General features: G+C 39.3%; 1 protein-coding gene across 3 annotated transcripts in view; it reads right to left on the bottom strand.

Moving 5' to 3' along the window:
- Positions 1-209: 209 nt before the first annotated feature.
- LOC308410514 (E3 ubiquitin-protein ligase SH3RF3-like) overlaps positions 210-20504 on the bottom strand; it is a 117988-nt gene continuing 97693 nt past the window's right edge. Inside the window, exons 7-10 of one of the 3 annotated variants that reach the window (XM_080903886.1) lie at positions 18434-18708; positions 14332-14657; positions 6633-6991; positions 210-4300 (exon numbers count right to left, since the gene is read on the bottom strand). In XM_080903886.1, coding sequence (XP_080760012.1) covers positions 4216-4300; positions 6633-6991; positions 14332-14657; positions 18434-18708 — 1045 coding nt within the window. In that variant the 3' untranslated portion in view covers positions 210-4215. The remainder of the gene's footprint in view (positions 4301-6632; positions 6992-14331; positions 14658-18433; positions 18709-20504) is intronic. The other 2 variants (XM_080903884.1, XM_080903885.1) reach the window with 2 other exon arrangements.

Genomic DNA, 20504 nt, shown 5'->3' with positions numbered 1-20504 from the left:
AAGCAAACAGCAAACTTATCACACTGATACAAACAAAACAAAGAGGGAAAGAGGGCACTGATCTACCTAGAAGGAAAAGTAAGAGCGTATACTTGTGTTTGCGTGTGTATTGACATTTGTAGGCACTGGGGTTTGACTGACAGGTTTTGAAGGCCAATGTAGATATGTTCAGATTGAAGTTTCCCATCACAATATCAAAAAATTTGGCGTTTACTTTCCCTTTTGTTTTTTTCAAGGTAAATAAACTGGCACTTTTAATCGACTGACCCCAAACGCCCCACTGAAACACATACAAAGATCATAGTCTGGTACACTTGTATAAAATAACATCACATAGACAAAAACGACCAGTTAAACATTAAACGTGTTAAGAATTGAAGCGAGCTTCTTCATATAAGTAATGTTAACGGAAAACAGCCTAGCCCTAGTCTGTATGTGTTGGAAAAAACTTTAATTTAGAGTCCAGTATATTTCTTTTGCTTGTTTTTCAAAATTATATGCCTACTGTTCAGAAAGCACAAGTATCTCACAGCATCAAAAGTATCTGGGAGGGAAAAAAATGGTTTCTAGCGAATTCGACGTTGTAGTCTGATTTAGCATCTGTTTATGTTATGTGCTTTTTTCTTCAAGTATCCACTGATTTCGCTGGAAGGTCTCAGATTTGATCATTCGGTCTGATAATTTGTGGAAAACACGTGACAGTAGCTTCCAAACATTTTGTCCTCTAGAGTTTGTAGAGTTTCCTCTCTGAGGAAGAAAAAAAAAAGACCAAAATGCGACAAGTTTTGTGCCATTTATCTTGTGGATGTTCTTTAAATTAGCAAAAATTGTATGCATGTTCAAAAAAGTGCTCTATAAATAAAGATTCTCAGAGCAGTGTAGATACCTTTTTGTATCTACACTGCTCATTTGATCAACAAAATATAGCACAATGTCAGTTCGACTTCAGGGACATCAATCTGTGCAGGTAGGAAGCACGAGGAACCATTGTGGTGCACATGAAAGTGACAGCAAGACAGCCCACCACAAAGTGAATTACAGGAATTATTAAAGGATTTAAAGGTGGTGGCCACAGACCATTCCTCTCTCCTCATTCCTCCTTACTCATTTTTCAGTAGTTTTTATTCTGTCTAGTGTCCTTCTCACTACTGGCAGCATGTGACGATACTAGCAGGTTATACTACAAAGGGAGTTTTCTGTGTCTTCTGACTAAATCACCGTGGTAACTTGTGCTGATCACATAAAGTGGTCAGGGTCAGGTTATGTTCAGAGTTTTGGTTTAAAATTGACCGGGAGCTCCACTTTCTTGCTGATTCTTTTATTTACAGCATGTTTTAAGCGGAATGTAAATTGTCTGCAGGGTGAATATGTATTACGTGCGCAAGCTGTTAACATCATGAATGAATCAGAGCGTTAAAGGTTCAGCAGTGCAAACTGGGCATTGGCATGATACATTTATTCATTTGGTGATGCAGAAAATCTATAAATGTTGTTATACTTCACACGAATCTGCTCTTAACTCTCTTTTAGACTTCTGGAACTGCAGCTAAAGAGCGCAGAACACACACCAATCAATAAAATTACTTTTACTTTGTTCTGCTGACAAACTAAAGCAATTTCCATCCAGATGAGCAGACTCAACGTTATGGCATGTCTGTACGTGATCATCCATCATGACACTTTGACACAATTTAGCAAGGATGGCTTAAAACTGATACGTAACTTTGATGTTTAATTGTATCTATTTGAAAGTTTCAGAGCTCTGTAATTGTTTGGGTTTTATGGAATTAAGCTAAAGCAAAGAAAGCCTGGCTTTGTTGAACTTTGTAGTATATCCCTCTGCTGTGTCTCCCAGCACATCACTGACTGGCATCAGCAGACTACACCAGAATCGGCATGTCAGCTCTTGGTGGCATCATAAAGTTTGCTACGGCATCTTCATGCTCTTTCACATCTTTCACATGTGCTCAGTGTGAACCTGAACCAAAGCAGGTGAAACTGATTCACAATGGTTTGTGCTTCCTAACTGTACAGCATGACGTCCCTGATATTTTATTTACTTTAGTCTGTACTGTGATGATCAAATGTTCCCTTAATGAATGAATTTTTTTGTGAGCAGTGTATTTTTCTTCCCACATAACATGGATGTAGGAAGGAGACTCAACAGTGCTTAAGCCATAAAGGCTCTGTGCTTAGGATCAGGTTAGAGCCAATTAGAAATCTAAGCAGTCAGCTAATGAACAACCCTCGCCTGTGTGTTTAACTCTGCCTCGTTTAAAAAAATAGGTGAGGAAGTGCCTCGTGCCCTGTACCTGTGCTCTTTGACCGCCTCTTTATCTCTGATGTACCGCCGCACACACAGCGAGTGAGTCAGGCTCTGAGTGTTGCTGTGCTTTTGTCTCCACAAGCAGAAAAACAGGTAGGTGGTTGTGGCAGAACGTAAACCAGGCAAGCCTGCATCTAAACTCTGGATACGAAAGAATCACAGAAGCAGACAGACTACACTTTCACTAAAGCAGAACAAAATTATTTGACACGATCTGAGTAACAAAGTCAATTCTGGCAGTTGCATGATGAAAGTTTGTGTCCTCTGAGTTTCCCCTCTCAGCTATTCTTTCACGAGCATCGAGTCTGTGCAGTTTTGGTTTGGCAACGTTGTCTCAGAATAGATAAAAAACTGTCGAGGAAAAAGCTGAGGAAGAGGAAATACTCTTCGCAATCTTTGTACTTATTTGATGAGAACTGTCAATAATGGAAGCTTTGTTTTTTTTTACATTTCAAGCTGACATCTGAAAAAAATGTTTTAGTCATTTCACCCCACCAAAGAAATTTGTGCTTTCTTAAAGAAAAATCATATTTGCGCTTAAAACAAGTATGTCACAAGCAGCAGTGGAAATCCCCTTTGTCAAGTAAATACTGTACATTAGTAAAATACTGTAAATGTAGATATTCTGGAAGGTTGTATCAAATATTACCAAGTGCATTTCTTTTGTTTCTAAACTCATACAGAAGTTCAAAAACAGCATTATAAATACAAATGAATTCTTTAAAGGAGTTTTGGTGTGACTTTGTGTTCCTTTTTACATTCAACAATTCAGCTTAATCCAACTGATGGGGTCTGTTTAAATCAGATGTAATAAAAAAAAAACTTGAATAAAAATAAGCGGTTCACCATTATGTTATGATATAGAAATAGAAAAATTAATGACCTAATTTAGACTTTCTGTGACACTGGCTTTTAAATTACAAATCCTGTGACAGACAGCACGGCAACATAAAATATCTATTTCAACATTTTTTAAAAATGTGATAATGCTACATGCATCGTTAACAAATAATATATCGGGTTGAAAAGAAACATACTGGTCGTAGATTCGACACAGAGATGTGCTTACAATGATTCTGGAGTGTAGGCTTATGTGCTTCCTCATCACCTGGCTGTATGTTCTCACTTCTCAGACAAAGAAAGCACCCGAATTTAAGTTCTGAGGTCTCAGAGGAAAAGCAAAGCTAATGCTTTTTTGAGCTAGTGTTTGCTGGTGGATGATGCCGAGGAGGAGAATTAGGAGGCAGGGTTCGTCTTTCTGTGCTCTTTCAGTCTGCGTGCCTTCAGTAGTCAACATCACGGGTCGGGAAACCGAGTCTGATGGAGCCCCTCTGACCCAACACTGGGCGGATAATGGGAAAAGCTGCCCTGCTTCCTGTGTGGCTGAGCTGGTCGAGGCAGGGACGAGCTTTCTTGTACATTATCAGTGTGTATATGTGTTTGTGTGTGTAGATACGTTGGACTGATATGGATTACTATAGCCAACACCAATAATTAATAATTAATAATATAATTTCTTTATGGATTATAAAGTATTCTCATTCTGAATGATATTTTCCAATAGAATCAAAAACATTTTAATTCCAAACAGATTACTTGGCAAATATAAATAACAAAAAAATCTCCTTTGTTTTCAAGGTTAGCCGCCTCTTAAGGCCTTGTTGAGCTTTAATCCAATAAAACAAAGATAAATCTGGGGAACCTAATATCAGCCCAACCTTGGATTTTGTGTGTGTGTTCATGTGTTTTATGACTCAGTAACAGGAACAATGTGTGCATTCATTCGTCCACTTTTTGCAGTTCAGAAGCTCTCGACAAAGCTGCCTGGAAACAGGCCGGTCTGACCCGTCCTCTGCAGAGTGCCTTTGTACCAGCCGTCGTCCCTCTTCTTATGGACGAACACCACGTCTCCCTCCCGCAGCTCGATCTCTGCCTCGCTCTGGGGTGGGTACGGAACCACCACACGATACCTGCCTCACGGAAACACAGAGTAGCAAAGTCAAGATCGCATGCTGGGACGATCCTCCTAACTAAATGATATCAGCCAAATGATCAAAATCTCTGAGCAATGTTTCCAGCTCCTTATTGAATCTATGCAAAGAACATAAATTCTGAAGGCAAAAGGGGGCCAACCAGATACTAGCAAATTGTCAGTGAGTATAAATGTTACAATTTAGATGAGTAGTTAGTCACTGGAATAAACTTAATTTTTTATATTTTGACAATGCCCTCACCCTCTAATATAATCTACAGTTTCACACACAGGTGCAAAATAGCAGCTCTTTTGAGTGACTGATGAGTCGCTTCTTGTTACAAGAAAAAAAAAATCAAACATTTTACCTATAAATTAAACTGTTTCTTTTTTTTGAGAACCAGAGATTAATTCCACAGTCCCGTTAAATCTTCCCCAGTGAATGATGTTTTTGTAAGTGCGTGATAAGTTGTTGTGATAACCATAGCGCTGATGTTTTGGTGTAATGCTGTCAAACACAGGGGACGAGATTTGTTTTCCTTCTCTGCTTTTTTCTTCGCACAAACAGAATAAGCATCATTCTGTGATAATCAGCGTTCCCATTACACCAGCATCCTGCTGACAGTGATAATTTCATGCTAAATGCATTATTCCCCCTCAACGTCCAGCTGAGGAGTCTTTAAGTGCGTTCCAGCATTTACAGGTTTTTTCTAAGGAGGCACAAAGTGTGTGTTAGTGTGTGTTCATGGGAAAGAAAAAGAATGAATGTTTTCATGAGTAGGATGGCTTACAGGGAGCTGTCTATGTGTACACAGGCTTTGGCTCTCTTATACACCTCTTGCCTGCCAGTCAAATCAATGCACATTACTGTAAGCAATCTGAGTCTGCCATGCCTGAAAACAGTCGACCACGCCAGGCAAGTGGCTATCCGGTCAGACGAGAGCGTCTTTCAGTGCTGGAAATTCAACACTTTCCTCTTGAAGTCAACATTGCTATAGAGAGTAGAGCTCATTTATTTATGCTTTGAGCACTGAAATGCTTGATGTCAAACCTAAGGAAACATTTACAGTCTGTAGAGGACACCGTTTTATTGCTTAAAACCTTTGCTTAGTAAAGTAATCAAAAGTTTAGTTACATTACTTTAGTGTTGTAAATAACATAGAAATGCAATAAGCGATGCAATTTAGCTAAGAAGGTAACCAGTGTTTTGTAACCTCTTCTATTTCACAGGTAACACTCCTAACACTGTCTGTGTTTCACCATAGTATTGCGATGTGTTCTTATCAACACTTAAGCTCACATATCGCAGTAAGTGTAGAACAACTAACATAGATGGCAGCATATATAACAAAAAACTACCACCTCAAGAGAAACCCGGTATTACATATCTCTTTGTGGGAATGCAGCACCAACTGGTCATGAAGGCACCTCTGGAGAGGCTCCCAGCTTTGTTTTCATCCATTGTCTGCTTATGGTTTATTATCCCACACTCTCACAAGATTTGATGCCAAAATTGCTTAAACTTGTCAGAAAATATTTGCTGTCATTTCCAGCTGGTCAGAATGTTCGTTTACTCGCAGTATTTACGATATTGTCAGTGTTCTGCGCTCGCACATATCCAAATATTACCTTGTCTAACTTTTTAATCACTCTGGAGAGAAACAATATAACGGATTTGTTTGAGGAATATTGCATCGCCTGCAGCCTTGTTCTGCACAGTGACAATAAACTTGTGCTTGAGCCAAGTTCATAAAAGCATCACCTCGGCCTGCAAGCGTGTTTGTTTATCTGTGTTTATCAAGCGGCAACCTCTGGGGCTGGAAAATAAAGCCAACATGGAAGTGCCAAACACTCCTTGAAGGCTGGCATTAAAACCAAATAACCCACATGTTAAAATGCCCGGATACACAGCAGAATTTAACATATTCTGGCACAAAAAAAAAAAGGGTTTTGTCTTTAGAGCCAATATTCCTTTTCATGAAAACTGCAGAGGTTGTGAATTTTGGCCATGTGGCTGCTTTAAGTGACAGGCGCTCAAAGAGTTTGAGCATCTGCCTGTTACTTGATCCCTCTCTCAATCAAGTTGGTGGTATTGATGTCTTCTGCAGAGTTTTTGATGTCTGTGTCTATACAAACTATGGATTCAGCTTGAGAACCAGGCTTACTTTTATTGACTGATAATTTTTTACTCCACCTCTCATCCAAACATCCAATCCAAACCACTCTCTCAAACATACAAATGTTAAGCTCGTAACAGCAGGTGGCTAAATCCACCTGTTGTGTACAGACTATTTAAGTGTGCGCGTGTGTGTTTTCATGTGTCTGTGTGCCCACCTCTCTCTGGACAGGGGTTTGGGTTCAGGTCGGAGGACCATCAGAGCATTGCCAGCACGTGTTGCCGGGGGTGACATGGGGAAGTTGGTATCCAGGGAACCGGACTTTCTGTGCAGAGGCTCCAGCCCAATTGCCCCCGCCATGTCGCTCTCGATTGGACAGGAACCGGCTCGTCCTTGCGACGCCATCGGACAGGAACCTGAGCGGGCGTGGTGGTGATGGTGGTGCACGGGGTCGGTAGCCACGGCGCCTTGACCAGTGGGGTCATGGGTGGGTGGGGAGGATGGGGGTGAGCGAGGTTTCTTCTTTGCTGCGGCGCCCGATAAGAGTTTTAATAAACCTCCTGCTTTCCTCTCCTTCTGAATACAGAGGCATGAAGAAAAAGATGCAGGGGAGGATGGAGGGATAGAATAAGGGAGGAACAAGAAAACAAATAACTCAGAGCTAGTAAGGGTCATCGTTTTTCTATATAAAGGTATATTTCGGAAGGCCTTTCTTGATAAGAAACTAATAAAAGTGATGTTGTAAAAAAAACAGGTCAGGAGGGTATTGTTTGTTTCCTATAACTAAATAACAAATACATTATAACATGGAGAAATACAGAAAACAATAGCGATGGCAAAACAACGCAAGCTTTACAAGTGTCAGAAAATTTCAGGTATGATTTACAGCACATTAAATATTTTTATGCATACTGCTTTGCTGCCTCTTATGTTGGAAAGGAAAGAAGAGTATCTATCAAAATATTCCAATTACAATATTTAGTGTAACTAAAGTGTGGTCAAAAGTTTAGATACATGTTTACTTGGGCATGAATGTCGTGGCTTTTAATGAATTCTTTGAACCATTCTTTTTCCAAAGAGGAATGATTGGACAGCATACAACTTGTAACTTTAAAGTTTAAATGTAACTATTTTGGATCCACTCCACAGGCTCAAATATATTCATACACCAGCAGTCTCCCAGTCATGGCAGGCTTGAGCCTTTGTGGTTCCTGGGTTGTCCGTCAGCATCCTAACCAACGTCATCTCATCTGAGGGTAACAATCTGGATCTTCTTCCGGACTTTAGCAAAGTGGTGAAACAACCAAAGTTAATAGGCCTTGATCTTGTCAAGTTAACACACATTGTAAAATCTTCAGCACTGCTTATTAAAAGATTTAAGAGCATGTATGTATATATTTGAACCTCTATGTATACCTTTTACCCTATCTAGATTAGATAATATCCATAATAAATAAAAAATTGTGCCCCAAAATTCTTGTTTTTCAAAGTAATCAAAGCTGTATGATCTACAATTATTCCCCCCTGGGAAAAAAACAGTTCAAAGAAATGATTAAAAGCCTCAAATGACCACGGCATTCAGACCCATGATGAGTGTAACTTCTGAGCACAACTGTACCAGTCTACCAAGCTATGATTGACAGTTTTACAGGTGTCCCAGTGACAGCAAGCCAAAAGTAAAACTACCATTGTTCTTAGTTAACTAATATTACTGTTAATTTTTTCTTTATTAATCACTATGAAGTATTTTGTGTAAGTCTGGAATACATTGAAAACGCAGCTCGAGTCTTCTTTCCTGCATTAGCATGCCTTACACTCATGACTTAGAAAGAAGGAACCAGTGGATATGTGAGATTGTTAAGAAATCTGTGTTCACAGTGTGAATGCCCATGTTACACTGAGTGCTAACTGAGGAAAGTGGTTGGGTATGTGGTCTTCAAGCTGATTACACATGCAGCTGACTATGGTGTATTGATTATAGAGCAAGCGTTTCTTAATGGTGTCTGTGAAGGCAGATTCATGCCTTTTCATACAGGCTTCACTGTGATTGATCATGGACGTGCTTGGCAATATTGTCCATTCAGCTCATACAGCTTGCTGTGATTTCACACCCTTAATCATGATGACACGAATCAATAGTAAGCATGTCTGAGCATGATTTCAGCTGTTTTGGAGACACACACAGAGAATTCACATTGGCTCTACCTCTGTCTCACCTATTTTGGTTGCTAGATCTATCATCAGATCTTTCTACGTATACATATATCTATATATATATGTATATTATATATATATCTACATATCTATAGATATCTATCTATATCTATCTATCTATCTATCTATCTATCTATCTATCTATATATATATAGATATATAGATATATATATATATAGATATATATATATAGATATATATATCTATATATATATCTATATATCTATATCTATATATATATCTATATATATATCTATATATATATATATATATATATATATATAGATATATATATATCTATATATATATATATATATATATATATATATATATATATATATATATATATATATATATATATATATATATATATATATATATATATATATATATATATATATATATATATATATATATATATATATATATATATATATATATATATAATATATATATATATATGTGTATATATATGTATGTATGTATGTATTAATCTGGCATTTACTTGCTTGGGCTATACCTACACCTTTTTTTTTTCTAACACTGAATTCAAAAATGAGAATTCAAGCTAATTTTAAAAGGTTTAATATCTTCTACAAACCGGTATATGAAAACTCTAACTTACACATACAAAATGTATAAGGTGCCACTTCTCTCTAGTATCGTGCTACATTCTTCTAATTATATGCGTAATACCTTTTAACTGTTTAAAATTATGAAACACCAGACAAAGGTTTAGCTTTTGACCTCCTTTCTTGACTCTGTTTATTGCTTTCAGTACTCTCACTTTTGACAGTGAATCACACAAAGACGTGTTCTTTGTCGTTAAACTGAAACTACAAAAAAAAAGCGACATTGAAATTCAATTCTAAGAAAAAAGTCACTTTTTCAAAAAGTTATTCATGAGGTTTCGAGTTATTTTTCATCACTTTTATTCCAACTCAAATGATTTCTCTGGACTCTACATAAGCTATTGAGCATGCTATAGTATACAGCTGATTAGCTATTGTGTAGCCTGTTACTGAAATTGAACTGAACCTTGACATAACAATAACGATATTAACAATAAGCTGTAATGGCATCAGAAACAAGAGCAGTTCCAGACTGGAATAAGTAAAACTAAAAATTTACTTGACAAAGGACATGAACTGAGTCCTTGGATAAGAAGAAGAAGACGATCTGTGAACATATGTCCAACTCTACCATCTTTCAATGCAGAATAATGAACAAATGTTAAAAAAAGAGTCATCCCAAAAATTGCTAAAACAGTTTGAGATCCAGAGCAAATCCTGCTAACAAGCAGACAAACAAAAACAGAGAAACCAAACTAATCATGTTTCCTTAGGGAGACTACACTTCTTCCATGTAATTGAAATTTAAGATATCGCTGTCTATATATCTGAATTCTGCTCACTGGCCCTTGTGATAGTTCTGTCCAGCTGTCACAGTAAATTTGCAAGCCTTTGCAGATGGCTTTACAATACTGTCGTCTACTGAACCAGGCTTGACGGAAAACCTGCCTGTTCTGCATGAAGTTGTGAAAACTAGAAGCCGTCATTAAATATGGAGGGCGATAAGAGTAATGATCTGTCACAGAGAAATAGCCAGAACACAACACTTTCGGGAGGATTACTTCTTCTTACTAATTATAACTAATGAGCACAAAACTGCATTGAAATGTGTGCTCAAGCAAAGAAACGAACAAGCAAAAATACTAGTTAAAAAGGCACTTATGTCAAAACTTTGTTCATCTTGGCTTGTTTGTTTCCTGCATGAAATACACCTACTTTGGCTGGTCAATAACTTAATTTGGACAGTTTAAAAAGATCATTTGTTCAGGTGTAAATGGCTTCCTGTGACAGTCTGTAAATTAAACTCTGTTCCTTTCGTGAAAGCAAACGTGTAGAGCATGTCATTGTTTAAACTTAAATCTAAACAGGGTCGAACATGCTAACCTTTAAAACTGCTGTCTAACTGGAGTTTCTGAAATTGAATCCATTAACTCTGAAAACAACCAGCAGAGTATTCATCTACACAACAGCTTATTCAACCTAGGGTCAAAGGGGGCTATCATTAGCAAAAAAAGGCTAAAAAAAAAAAAGGTGGTGTATACCCTAGACGTATTTTCAGACCACCTCTAACATCCACATTTATGGCCAACTTAGAATCACCAGTTAAAGTAACATGCATCTGCAGAGGCCTTGTGGGAATAACGCAGGCCCAATGAGAACACGCAAACTCCACACAAGAACGGCCCCATCGACCAGGAGGTCCACACCAGGAACATTTGCTGTGGTCAAAATTGCAAATAATCCCGAGTTGCAGCCCTCAGATAAATTCAATTATTACATCTTGGACAACCAAATTCCATTAGTGATGATTGAGTGTTTTGATGATAACTGTATTAAAATAACTGATAAAATCAAGCAAAACAAAAAAGGAGACCAATAATAATTCAGTCCTAATGACCAAACTTATTATGGAGGTGGGATGGTTAGAAAAAAGTGCTTGGGAAAGCATTAGGGGAGGCTGTAAAACACTTTGACTCAGCAGACCCACTGCAGAAAATGAACCGCATAACCTGCTCCTACACTCAGAGAAGCAGCGCTTTAGGGATGTGCATTCCTCTAAATAAAGACATATGTTTTTTTCTTGTTAGATGCCTAAAAAAATACTGCTCACCTTTCTTTATTTCCCAGCCTTCTTTAAAAATAAAAGTGCTCACTGTCTGGATAACATACAGCTGTCTCGAGTGTACTCTGGCATGGTATAACACGCATAAGATGTTGCACGGCTTTGGCAACACAGGTTTTCTTCCTTTTCATGCAAATGCAGATTGTCTGGAATCTAATTTGGGAGAGCGAGGGGGAAAAAATAAAGATTAAAGAGATAGAAGAAGAATGGAAGGATGGAGGAAAAAAGGAAAAGAAGTCAGAATGGGAAAGAGGTAGAGAAGAGGGAGAAAAAGAAGAAGGTCAACAGTGGGTGGGAAAGAAATACAGGGGGCAGGATAGAGAGAACAGAGAGGTTCAGGCATAGAGATAGAGGGAGGGAGGCGGGAGTGAAATGGCACAAAAAGTGAATAATCACTCCCTCTCTTCTTTCATCTGCTGGCTTAAAGGCTTAATCTGCCTCCTGCGAGTGTGTGCGCTCATCTGTGTGTGCGTCTGTTTGCACGAGTGTGTCGAGCCCCTGGTGTTCTTCCAAAACGAACCACGAGGGGGCAGCAGCTACTCGCATTTAATCGCTTGTGACTCTGCCGTCCAGTCTGTGATTTGCACAGTATGTAAATAAATACCGTTGATGCCCGTGTGTGAGTGAACTTGTGTTACACTTTAAATGTGAGAAAGCTGTGTTAAAGTCGCAGTGTTTTTAACTTCACTTCTAAAAGTAGGCACCATGGAGATCGGGGTTGATAGAAGTAATGCACTGGATGCCACTTTCTGTCCACCCACAGAGCTAATTACTCTGCCATTTTATTCACCCACGCTCAACACTCTGCTTAGGTTTAAAAAAAGAAGTAAAATTGAGAAAGATTAATCAGGAAATTTTAAGAATGAACATCTCCTTCATATTCATATATCTTATTTAGTTTGGTGTCCTTGTTTTCCCTAGTCATAGCTGTCGCTTTAAGGACAAAAGAGCCTCTGGGTATAAGGATCAAGGTTCCAACATGATTTAATGACACCACTATACAGCTAAATGTGAGACTTATTTACAATCAATCTCCAAAGTGTTTCAAGGCATTTTCAGACTTCATGCAATCACTTCTGACAGCCTTTTTCTTGGCGGTTGGCCTGTGAGGGCAGGCCTCTTGGAAGTGGTGTACAAATGCATTTCAGTGTCCGGCGTGATATGCGTCTGTAATGCTGGCTTGCACTGTAGACAGTGTGTCGAACAGAGATTACCCTAAACTGCGTCTGGCAGAGAGTTATCATAGCTGCTTCATCATTTCCTCTGTAACAAAGTCTGTGCAGCCTTACCGCCACGCTGATTTCATACCTGATGTTTCAGCTGTGCCAATGCAACCGCGAACGAGCCAAGTACAAAAGGATAGTGTCATATAATGGGACAAAAGATGTCAATACCCAGTTTTTTAACCAATAATAATTAGGTTGTAACAAGCCCGTTTGTCTTCGGAAAAAAGAAGAATTATCTGGCTTTCCTCTGAAATTTTAATCAGCATTTAGATGATAAACGGATGTTACAACTACAGAAAAATCCATACTGAGAGGCTCTTTTGGGATCAGAGACAGCTCAGAAAGGATGTTTAAGCCAGGTGATCAGTTAAAAGCTGAGAAAAATCTCCTTAAACCCTCCAAATATATGATTTTAGGAGGGTGGTGCAGAGGTGAGCTTGGGTCTGTACATGTACCTGTGTGTGCACAGGGAACTGTGCTTGTTTGGCAAATGGTGATTTGAAACTGACCGTAGACGTGGGTGTGAAAGTGTAGTTGTCATTTTAGCTATCTGTCTAGGTTCTACTGCGCCTCTGGTCCTATATCAGCTGGGATAGGCTCCAGGCCCCCTAAGAAAACTGTAAATTGGTTAAGTTGTTAAGAGAAGACCATAGTGTGTATAATTTTAGTGATAAAAGGCAGCATTCTTTAAAATCATAATGAAATAAAGGATGTCATAAATAGCCATTTTAAATGAATTACAGGTAGTTGTAATATATTTATTAGTATGTGGAACACAAACTCCTAACAAAAAATGAGAGGCATTTCATCTATGAGTGTGACAGTGTCAACAAGGCCTCTGCCTGCTGTTCCATAGTCAATGAGCTGTTTGTCAGCTAGCCACGTAGTTAGATTAGCTGTCCCAGACAGTGAAGCCAACAGTGAGGCAAATGGAGCTGAGACAGATGTGAGCTTTCGGTGCCATCATTCACTGTCAAAGCAGCCCGACTTAACATCCACAGCTTTAACGCTGCGGTTCTTATAACATATAGGATGGCACTCAGCGTTTGTGCCAGCTGCCTGGGTGAATGACACTTACCGAGGAAGAGGACATACACAGCACAGATTTCACACCTACTTAGCTGTGACAGGTGAAAGACAAAACACATTTTCTCCTCGCGTGGTGTGAACATTAATTAAACTATATGTGATGAGTATTAATAGGAGGAGTATAATGTCTGGAGACATAAAAGTAGAAGTGGCACCAATTACTTGTTCCCTCAGTTACTATCCGTGTAAATGAGAAGAGCTGGGCGGTCTGAAATGAGGGTGCAGGCAAAATACGCAAACTGACAGATGAGTTTTGCCATGTTGAATTTCCAGCCGTGAAAAACGATTCTGTGAACATTTTCATTAATAATTTTGGCAATTCTGGTATATTTTTCTGTGTTCATGTCCATAGATCTGAAATATTCTTGCCCTGATATAAATACAGTCATTTATAGTTATTTTATGATTAAGAGGTGTGACTTTCATTTCTCATAGAACCTAATTCCCACAAAACAGTTCAGTTTTGTGATTATATATGTGAAGAAAATAATGAAAGCCATATTGTAATGTAAGACATCCAATTATTCCATTAGAGGAAAAGTCCTTGTGGCTGTAATTTCACAAAATCCAATAATTTTTTTTCAAAATCTGATGGCAAATGTTTGTACAAAAAGACAAATATTGAAGCAAGCTAATAATATTTGCTCTCTGCTGCAAAGTGTCTTCAGAATTATCAGCGAGAATGAGCCTCACCTTCTCTGCTTTGGGCGCGAGGACGCCTTGGGCTGTGGTGTGTGAGGGGCCCGGCGATGGCGGTTGCAGTGGACTGGCTGACTCTCCGTTGAGGAGCACCGCGGACACGTTCGGAGGCGTGAGGCAGGAGAGAGGGGAGGAGAGGGGGAGGATGGGGCGCGAAGCCGGGGAAGAGAGGGGCGAGGGCCCTAAGCTGGGTCCCGGAGATACCATGGAGAGAGGACGACCCGATTGGCCAGGGCAGCGCGACGGGGAGGAGCTCTGAGAACGAAGGGGAGATATGGCCACCGTGGGGCGTTCCGGGCTTGCAGCAGAGGGACTGTGGACTGGAAGACACAAAGATGCAGTGTGGATTAGTATAAATGAGCGGCCTTCACTGACTGCAGCCGTCACTCGGTATTAGGCCCTGGAGGGAACAAATCAGTGGTTTGACATTGAGTCTCACTGAATAATCACTTAATATTGCAGGAGAGGGCTGGTTTTAAAATTGTGTCTCGGAAATAATAGGTCTGCCTGTATCTGTAAGCAGTTAGCATCATTATTACTTTCAAAGTCATCTTAGCTTGTTTAAGATGTACCCGTGCTACCTCACCCCTCTGTCTCCTGATACTCCTCATATACTGGCTAACACTAAATTACTTGATACACTATTGTGTCCAAGGCTCTGGTGCAATTTGCACAGGATAGAAAACATAGACACAGTACAGTCAGCCGATTGTCAACACCCATGTTGGTGCAAATATGCAAAGAAGTTGTAACCACTTTAGTTCCTACATGAGAAGTCTTCCAAACCTGCAAGTTTATAATGTCTGTTTAGAAACCAACTTGTCCAACAGCTAAGATAATAGTCATTATAATGCATTACTTCATGCATTTATAATTGTATTAATTAAATTTATAATGTAGGAAATGCAATTTAACACTATTAGGGCTGAGTTTGTTTCTCGTGAGAATAAAAGTGCACAAATATACAATTCCACGACAACATTCAGGCAAGCACGTGAGTGTGTTTGTGTATGCATGTGCACGCACAAATGGACACATGTGGTTGCTAGCCACCTGCTCTTCTACACTGCAGAACAGAGGCAGAAATCCACAGAGAGGTGTACCGGTCATGTGAAAAACCCCAAAATGCCAGGGCTATGCGCATACTTTCTTTTGTAATTGAGAACAGATGCGTGTGTGTGCATGTTCGTGTGCGTGCGTGCGTTTGTGTGCGCATATATGCGAGAGGGAGCGCAAGAGAGGGAGAGAAAAACAGAGCGAAAGGAGAAGCTCTGTCATTACGCCTCCATAAAACAAAAAGCACAGTGATGTCATTCAGCTGTGTGTTTTGTGAGTCTGTGTGTTCACTTGTGTGTACGTATGTACGTGGGAGTGCTCGTGTGTGTATGTATGTTATTCTTGGCTGTCTCCTCACAGTGTGTACTCTTTAGCTTCCCAAATGAAACACACCATTATTTTCTCAAAGGGAGAAAGCAAAGATTCAAAGAGAGATCAAGGCTGATGTGTCGTATGGACACTGCTGTCTGTTTGTGTGTGTGTGTGTTTCTGGGAACTGTGTATAAGGGTGCTTCTGGCAAAAGCAGTAACACTGCATGATCAGAGTGCTTAGAAATGTCTGTGTTGTGTGCAGAAGTCCAGTGTCTTTATGTGTGAGTGCATGTAGTAACACTGACATTGTGCTAAATTATCCAGCTGAGGTACAATGTGTTCTTGTACAGCCTCTCTGAACATAAACTCCCATCTTTAGTGTTGTTCCTTAAGGTTTATGGGGTAAAATGCAATGATTGAGTGTATGTGTATGATGCACATTAAATAATGTCCCACGGTCACAAGTTTTTTCTAAATTTAACAAAAATGTTTTAGTGTCTATATTTAGGTTTTGCTGCTTTACTGAGGACTGCAACCGGTTGCAATCAACATGCTGCAGATACAGACAATATGATTGTTGGAAATGCATTATATTTACCCCACAGCATACCCTCTGGGCCATTTTATTAGGTATACCTATTCAGCTGCTTGTTATCTAATCTGGCAATCACGTGCAGGCAACTCAGTGCATTTAGGCTTGTAGACGTGGCAAAAACAACCTGATGAAGTTCAAACTGAACATCCAAATGGGGAAGAAAGGTGATTTAAGAGACTCTCAACCAAACTCCCTGAGAGAAACTATCCAGTGAGGGGTGGTTTTGCAGGTGCCAGAGATCAGACGAGCAAGACCAGATGGCTTCAAGACGACAGGATAGCAACAGTAACTCAACAAACTACAGGTTTCAACCAAGGTATACAGAAGAGCATCTCAGAAGGCACAACATGGCAAACCTTGAAACAGAATACTTTCAAGCAAAAGACCAGAGAGGGGCATCATTCAAACCCCACAGACTACTAGGATGACATGTCCTTCCTTCTGATTGGCTGCTTTCAGCGGGATAATGTGCCACGTCACAGAGCTTACATAATTTCAAACAGATTTCTTGAACATGACAACGGGTTAACTGTACTCAAATGGCATCTCCAGACACAATTTGTCATTCCAATACAGCACTTTGAGACAGGGTGAAACAGGAGATTCACACCAAGTCTGTCCAGTCGACAAATCTGCAGCAAGTGTGTGATGCTTTCATGTCAATGTGGACCAAAATCTCACCTTGTTGAAGCTATGCCACGAAGAACTGAGTTCGTTCTAAAGGCAAAGGGGGAACCAACCTAATACTCGCAAGGCATACCTAATAAAGATGATGAGCGTATTTTATGAATGTATTAAAGCGAAGCAGGGTTATAAAAAGAAACCTTGGTTATCATGTTGACTAATAAAAAATTCACCAGCTGTTAAATCAGGGTTTTTCTCTGTCTGGTTTGGGAAAACCTGGGTGGATATGTGCACTTTGTTCATCATTAGTGCACAACTGCTTGCCAGCACAATATACTTTAAAAGCCAAGTGTGCACATACCTTTGGATATTTTGTCTATGTGAACAATACTAACTGGGTTTCATTTATTTAGGCACATTTTTCTTGTTTGCTTTTATTTAGCTGCTACCAAAAACAATCAGCACATGACTAACAACATGGAAGAAGCTGAAGATTAAAGAGGTTACTTGTAAAACTGCATATGGTAGCTACTTGAATTAATGACTGTTCAATATTCTGTAATCAAAGACTACGGGGCAACAATGCTATAGCACCCCAAATAATCTGGACTTGGCTCCTTTAAGGCTGGAGGCTGCTGAGCAGTTTTACTGAAGCACATTAAAACTGTAAAAATACTGCACATCCCCGTATGATTTCTTTTTACTGAATATTTCTTTGCAGCAAAGATCCAGTCATCTGTCATTTAAAGAGGCTTTAATGTTTCCCCTTCTCCTGCGGAAAACCTTATTCTTTGTTTCTCAGAAGTATACGTCAATTTTGGAATAACTGATTTATCATCAAAGTAAAATCTTTTACCAATCATAGAACATACTGCCTGTGTCAGTTTGTTAGTCAGACCTTTGCGTTTTGCTAACTCTGAATTTGAAACTAACAGTCCTATTAGCCTGAAATCTGTAATGCTGCAAAGTAAAGTTTTTAAAGCATATTACAAAAACCCATGCATGATATTTTTCAGGATCTCCTTTGCTGTTACCCTGCATTAAAGAAAAATATACATGCGATTAAAGCAATATATCTATGTGATACTCTAGGTAACTGAAAAAAAAAAGACTTTTTCTCTGTGTCACAACATCCCACCTGGATGCAGTAGCCTTAACCTGGCCTGGCAGGCTAGGCTCAGTACAGCTGCTTTTACGAAATGAAGGGGAACGACACTGTTATGCTCTCTTCCGTGCTGTATATAGACCTTTTTCTGGCTTATAAATTGTTCCATAATGAAGAAAGGTGGTTTAGAATAGAATAGAAGAGAATAGAATAGAATAGAACAGCTCTTGTCATTATGACAAGCTAACAAAAGCACAAGAAAACAGATATGATAGTCTACTTTAATTGTTATATTTGGGTTTAGTACATTAAAATCCAATTAGTAATTTTTTCTCACAAGAGGAAAACTTGTGCAAAACTTTTGACCAAGTAGAAATATATAGATTTAAAATGTTTCTGCTCACCCAGCTGCATTGAGGTGCGTGCTTGGTTGGTATGCTGGCTGGAGCGCAGGCAGTTTTTCAGCTGGGCGGCAGCAGTTTGTGGCGAAGAGGCGGGACTGATGCTGTTAACAGCGTTGGCTGAGTTTACCAGTGGGGTGCCAGGACGGGACGAAGAGGGCCCCGGGGATCCTGGAGACGAGGGGTCTAAGATTTTACTTGCCACCTGACTGCAGCCACTTCCTCCTCCTGGGCTGGACAAACACGAGCTCCGAGTAGCACCAACTCCAAATGGAGCCCTTCAACAAAAAAAGGTGAAAGCGATATAGACTTTTTATTAAATTTATTTTATCATTTAATTACAACTGCTTTCTACTGTACTTGTGACCATTAACATTTACTGCTCTGAAAACATCAGTCTCTTTCAATACAGTGACTTTTCTTCTAGTGCCACATTAAGATTCATTTCAGTGGTTTAGAGTAAAAACTGTTGAACATATTGCCTTGAAATTTGATGTACCACTGGCCCCTGACAGTCCTCTTCTGTTTATTTGCTCAGTAACTCAAATACCCATTTAATGCTAAGTAGCAAATCGGAGCTTGAAAACCTACACTTTAATGTGGTCAACTCCAGCTGTGTATTCATCTCAAGCTGACGTGAGAAAGTAGCTTTACAATCCAAGACCAGAAGCCATCTCCATGTATAAAAATAAGATGGAGATAGCTTCTGGTTTGAAAAGTAAAGCCAGTGTGGAAGGGCCCTAAACATACAACCATTGCAAAGGAAAATCTGATTGGACAGATTTACCCAATGATATATTAGTTTAGTTAACATCCTTTTTATGGTCTCTAGCTATAGTCTTCTTTAACACAGCATGGTGTTTGCATTGTAAGTTAGCCATATTTAAAGTAAAAACAGAAAAAAAATGAGGGATAAGTCTTTAAAAATGGCTACCCCAGTCCTTACCAACCTGCAGCAACTCTGGGAACTAATTCTGGCCTTCTGGTGAACGATAAATGCAACTAGTTAACAGATAACAGATTTGCCCTTTTTACTAATTTATCACGGTTAATTGCCATATTATCAGAAATTAATTGCATTCAAATGCAAATGTGATCCCATTCAGATTTAAACTGATAGACTGGTAGCAGATTGATAGTGAATGCAGTTTTATCTTATTGCATCAAAGTCACTTTAAAGACAGCAGCTGACTACAAGTGGTTGCAGACCTGGTCCTTTTCTTTGAAGCAACCATTTCAAAGGCAACAAGACTTTAAGTTCATTGCACGCAGTCACAGTAATTTAGTCATGCTGCGGTCTCTAACCACTGCTTTCCCTAGTGAGACCGTAGCACAATGGGGAATATAACTGAAAAAACAAACATCATATCATACTTAATAAGCGACCGAGACAATAAACTCATCAGGAGTTATGTTAAATGTTAATTATGAGCCAGTACTGAATCCAAAATTAAAATTTGCAAGCTTCCCTGTCAGTACTATTACCCTCTGTCAAAGTGAAAAATTCCAGTACTATTATCTGACCGGTGGATCAGCACGAGAAAGTGTCCTGCTGTAACATATATGGCGTTGCAGACTGCTCATGTTTCTGTCTGCAGAGTGCTGAATGGCAGAACAGTGAGCTGAACATTATTGACGCAGCGGTATTCACACAATTATGGTTGCCCATCGACTTCCCGTCAGACACATACAGAGTTATGGCTTTCTCTCCCTGTGTGTGTTTTTGCCAAAAGAAACTGCAAAGTTATCCACTGTTTCTTCGACACACTAAATTCAACTGCTTAAAGTGTGTGCTGGGTTTAACTCAGGTCTTTTAGCAGGCGTTTTTGGCCTTACTTATGAGTAAGTTTGAAGATTTCATACAAAAGAGGATTTTTTTCCCCCCAGTATGAGTTCAAGATCGGAAATGAATCCGGCAACACAACAATCAAAAGGCTTCTTGGGAGTCTTATGTTTAATCACATGCATTTGTTATGTATACTCACGGTTTGCATTAACCAGGATAATGAATTCCACAACAAATATGCAAATATTCAAAGTGAAATTTAAATTTGCCAGTATGGGCCACCTGTGT

The sequence above is a fragment of the Rhamphochromis sp. 'chilingali' genome (assembly GCF_963969265.1).
Source record: "Rhamphochromis sp. 'chilingali' genome assembly, chromosome: 14".
NCBI classification, from domain to species: domain Eukaryota; kingdom Metazoa; phylum Chordata; class Actinopteri; order Cichliformes; family Cichlidae; genus Rhamphochromis; species Rhamphochromis sp. 'chilingali'.
Note: the sequence above shows the minus strand (reverse complement) of the source record. Positions and strands in the feature narration are given on the sequence as shown.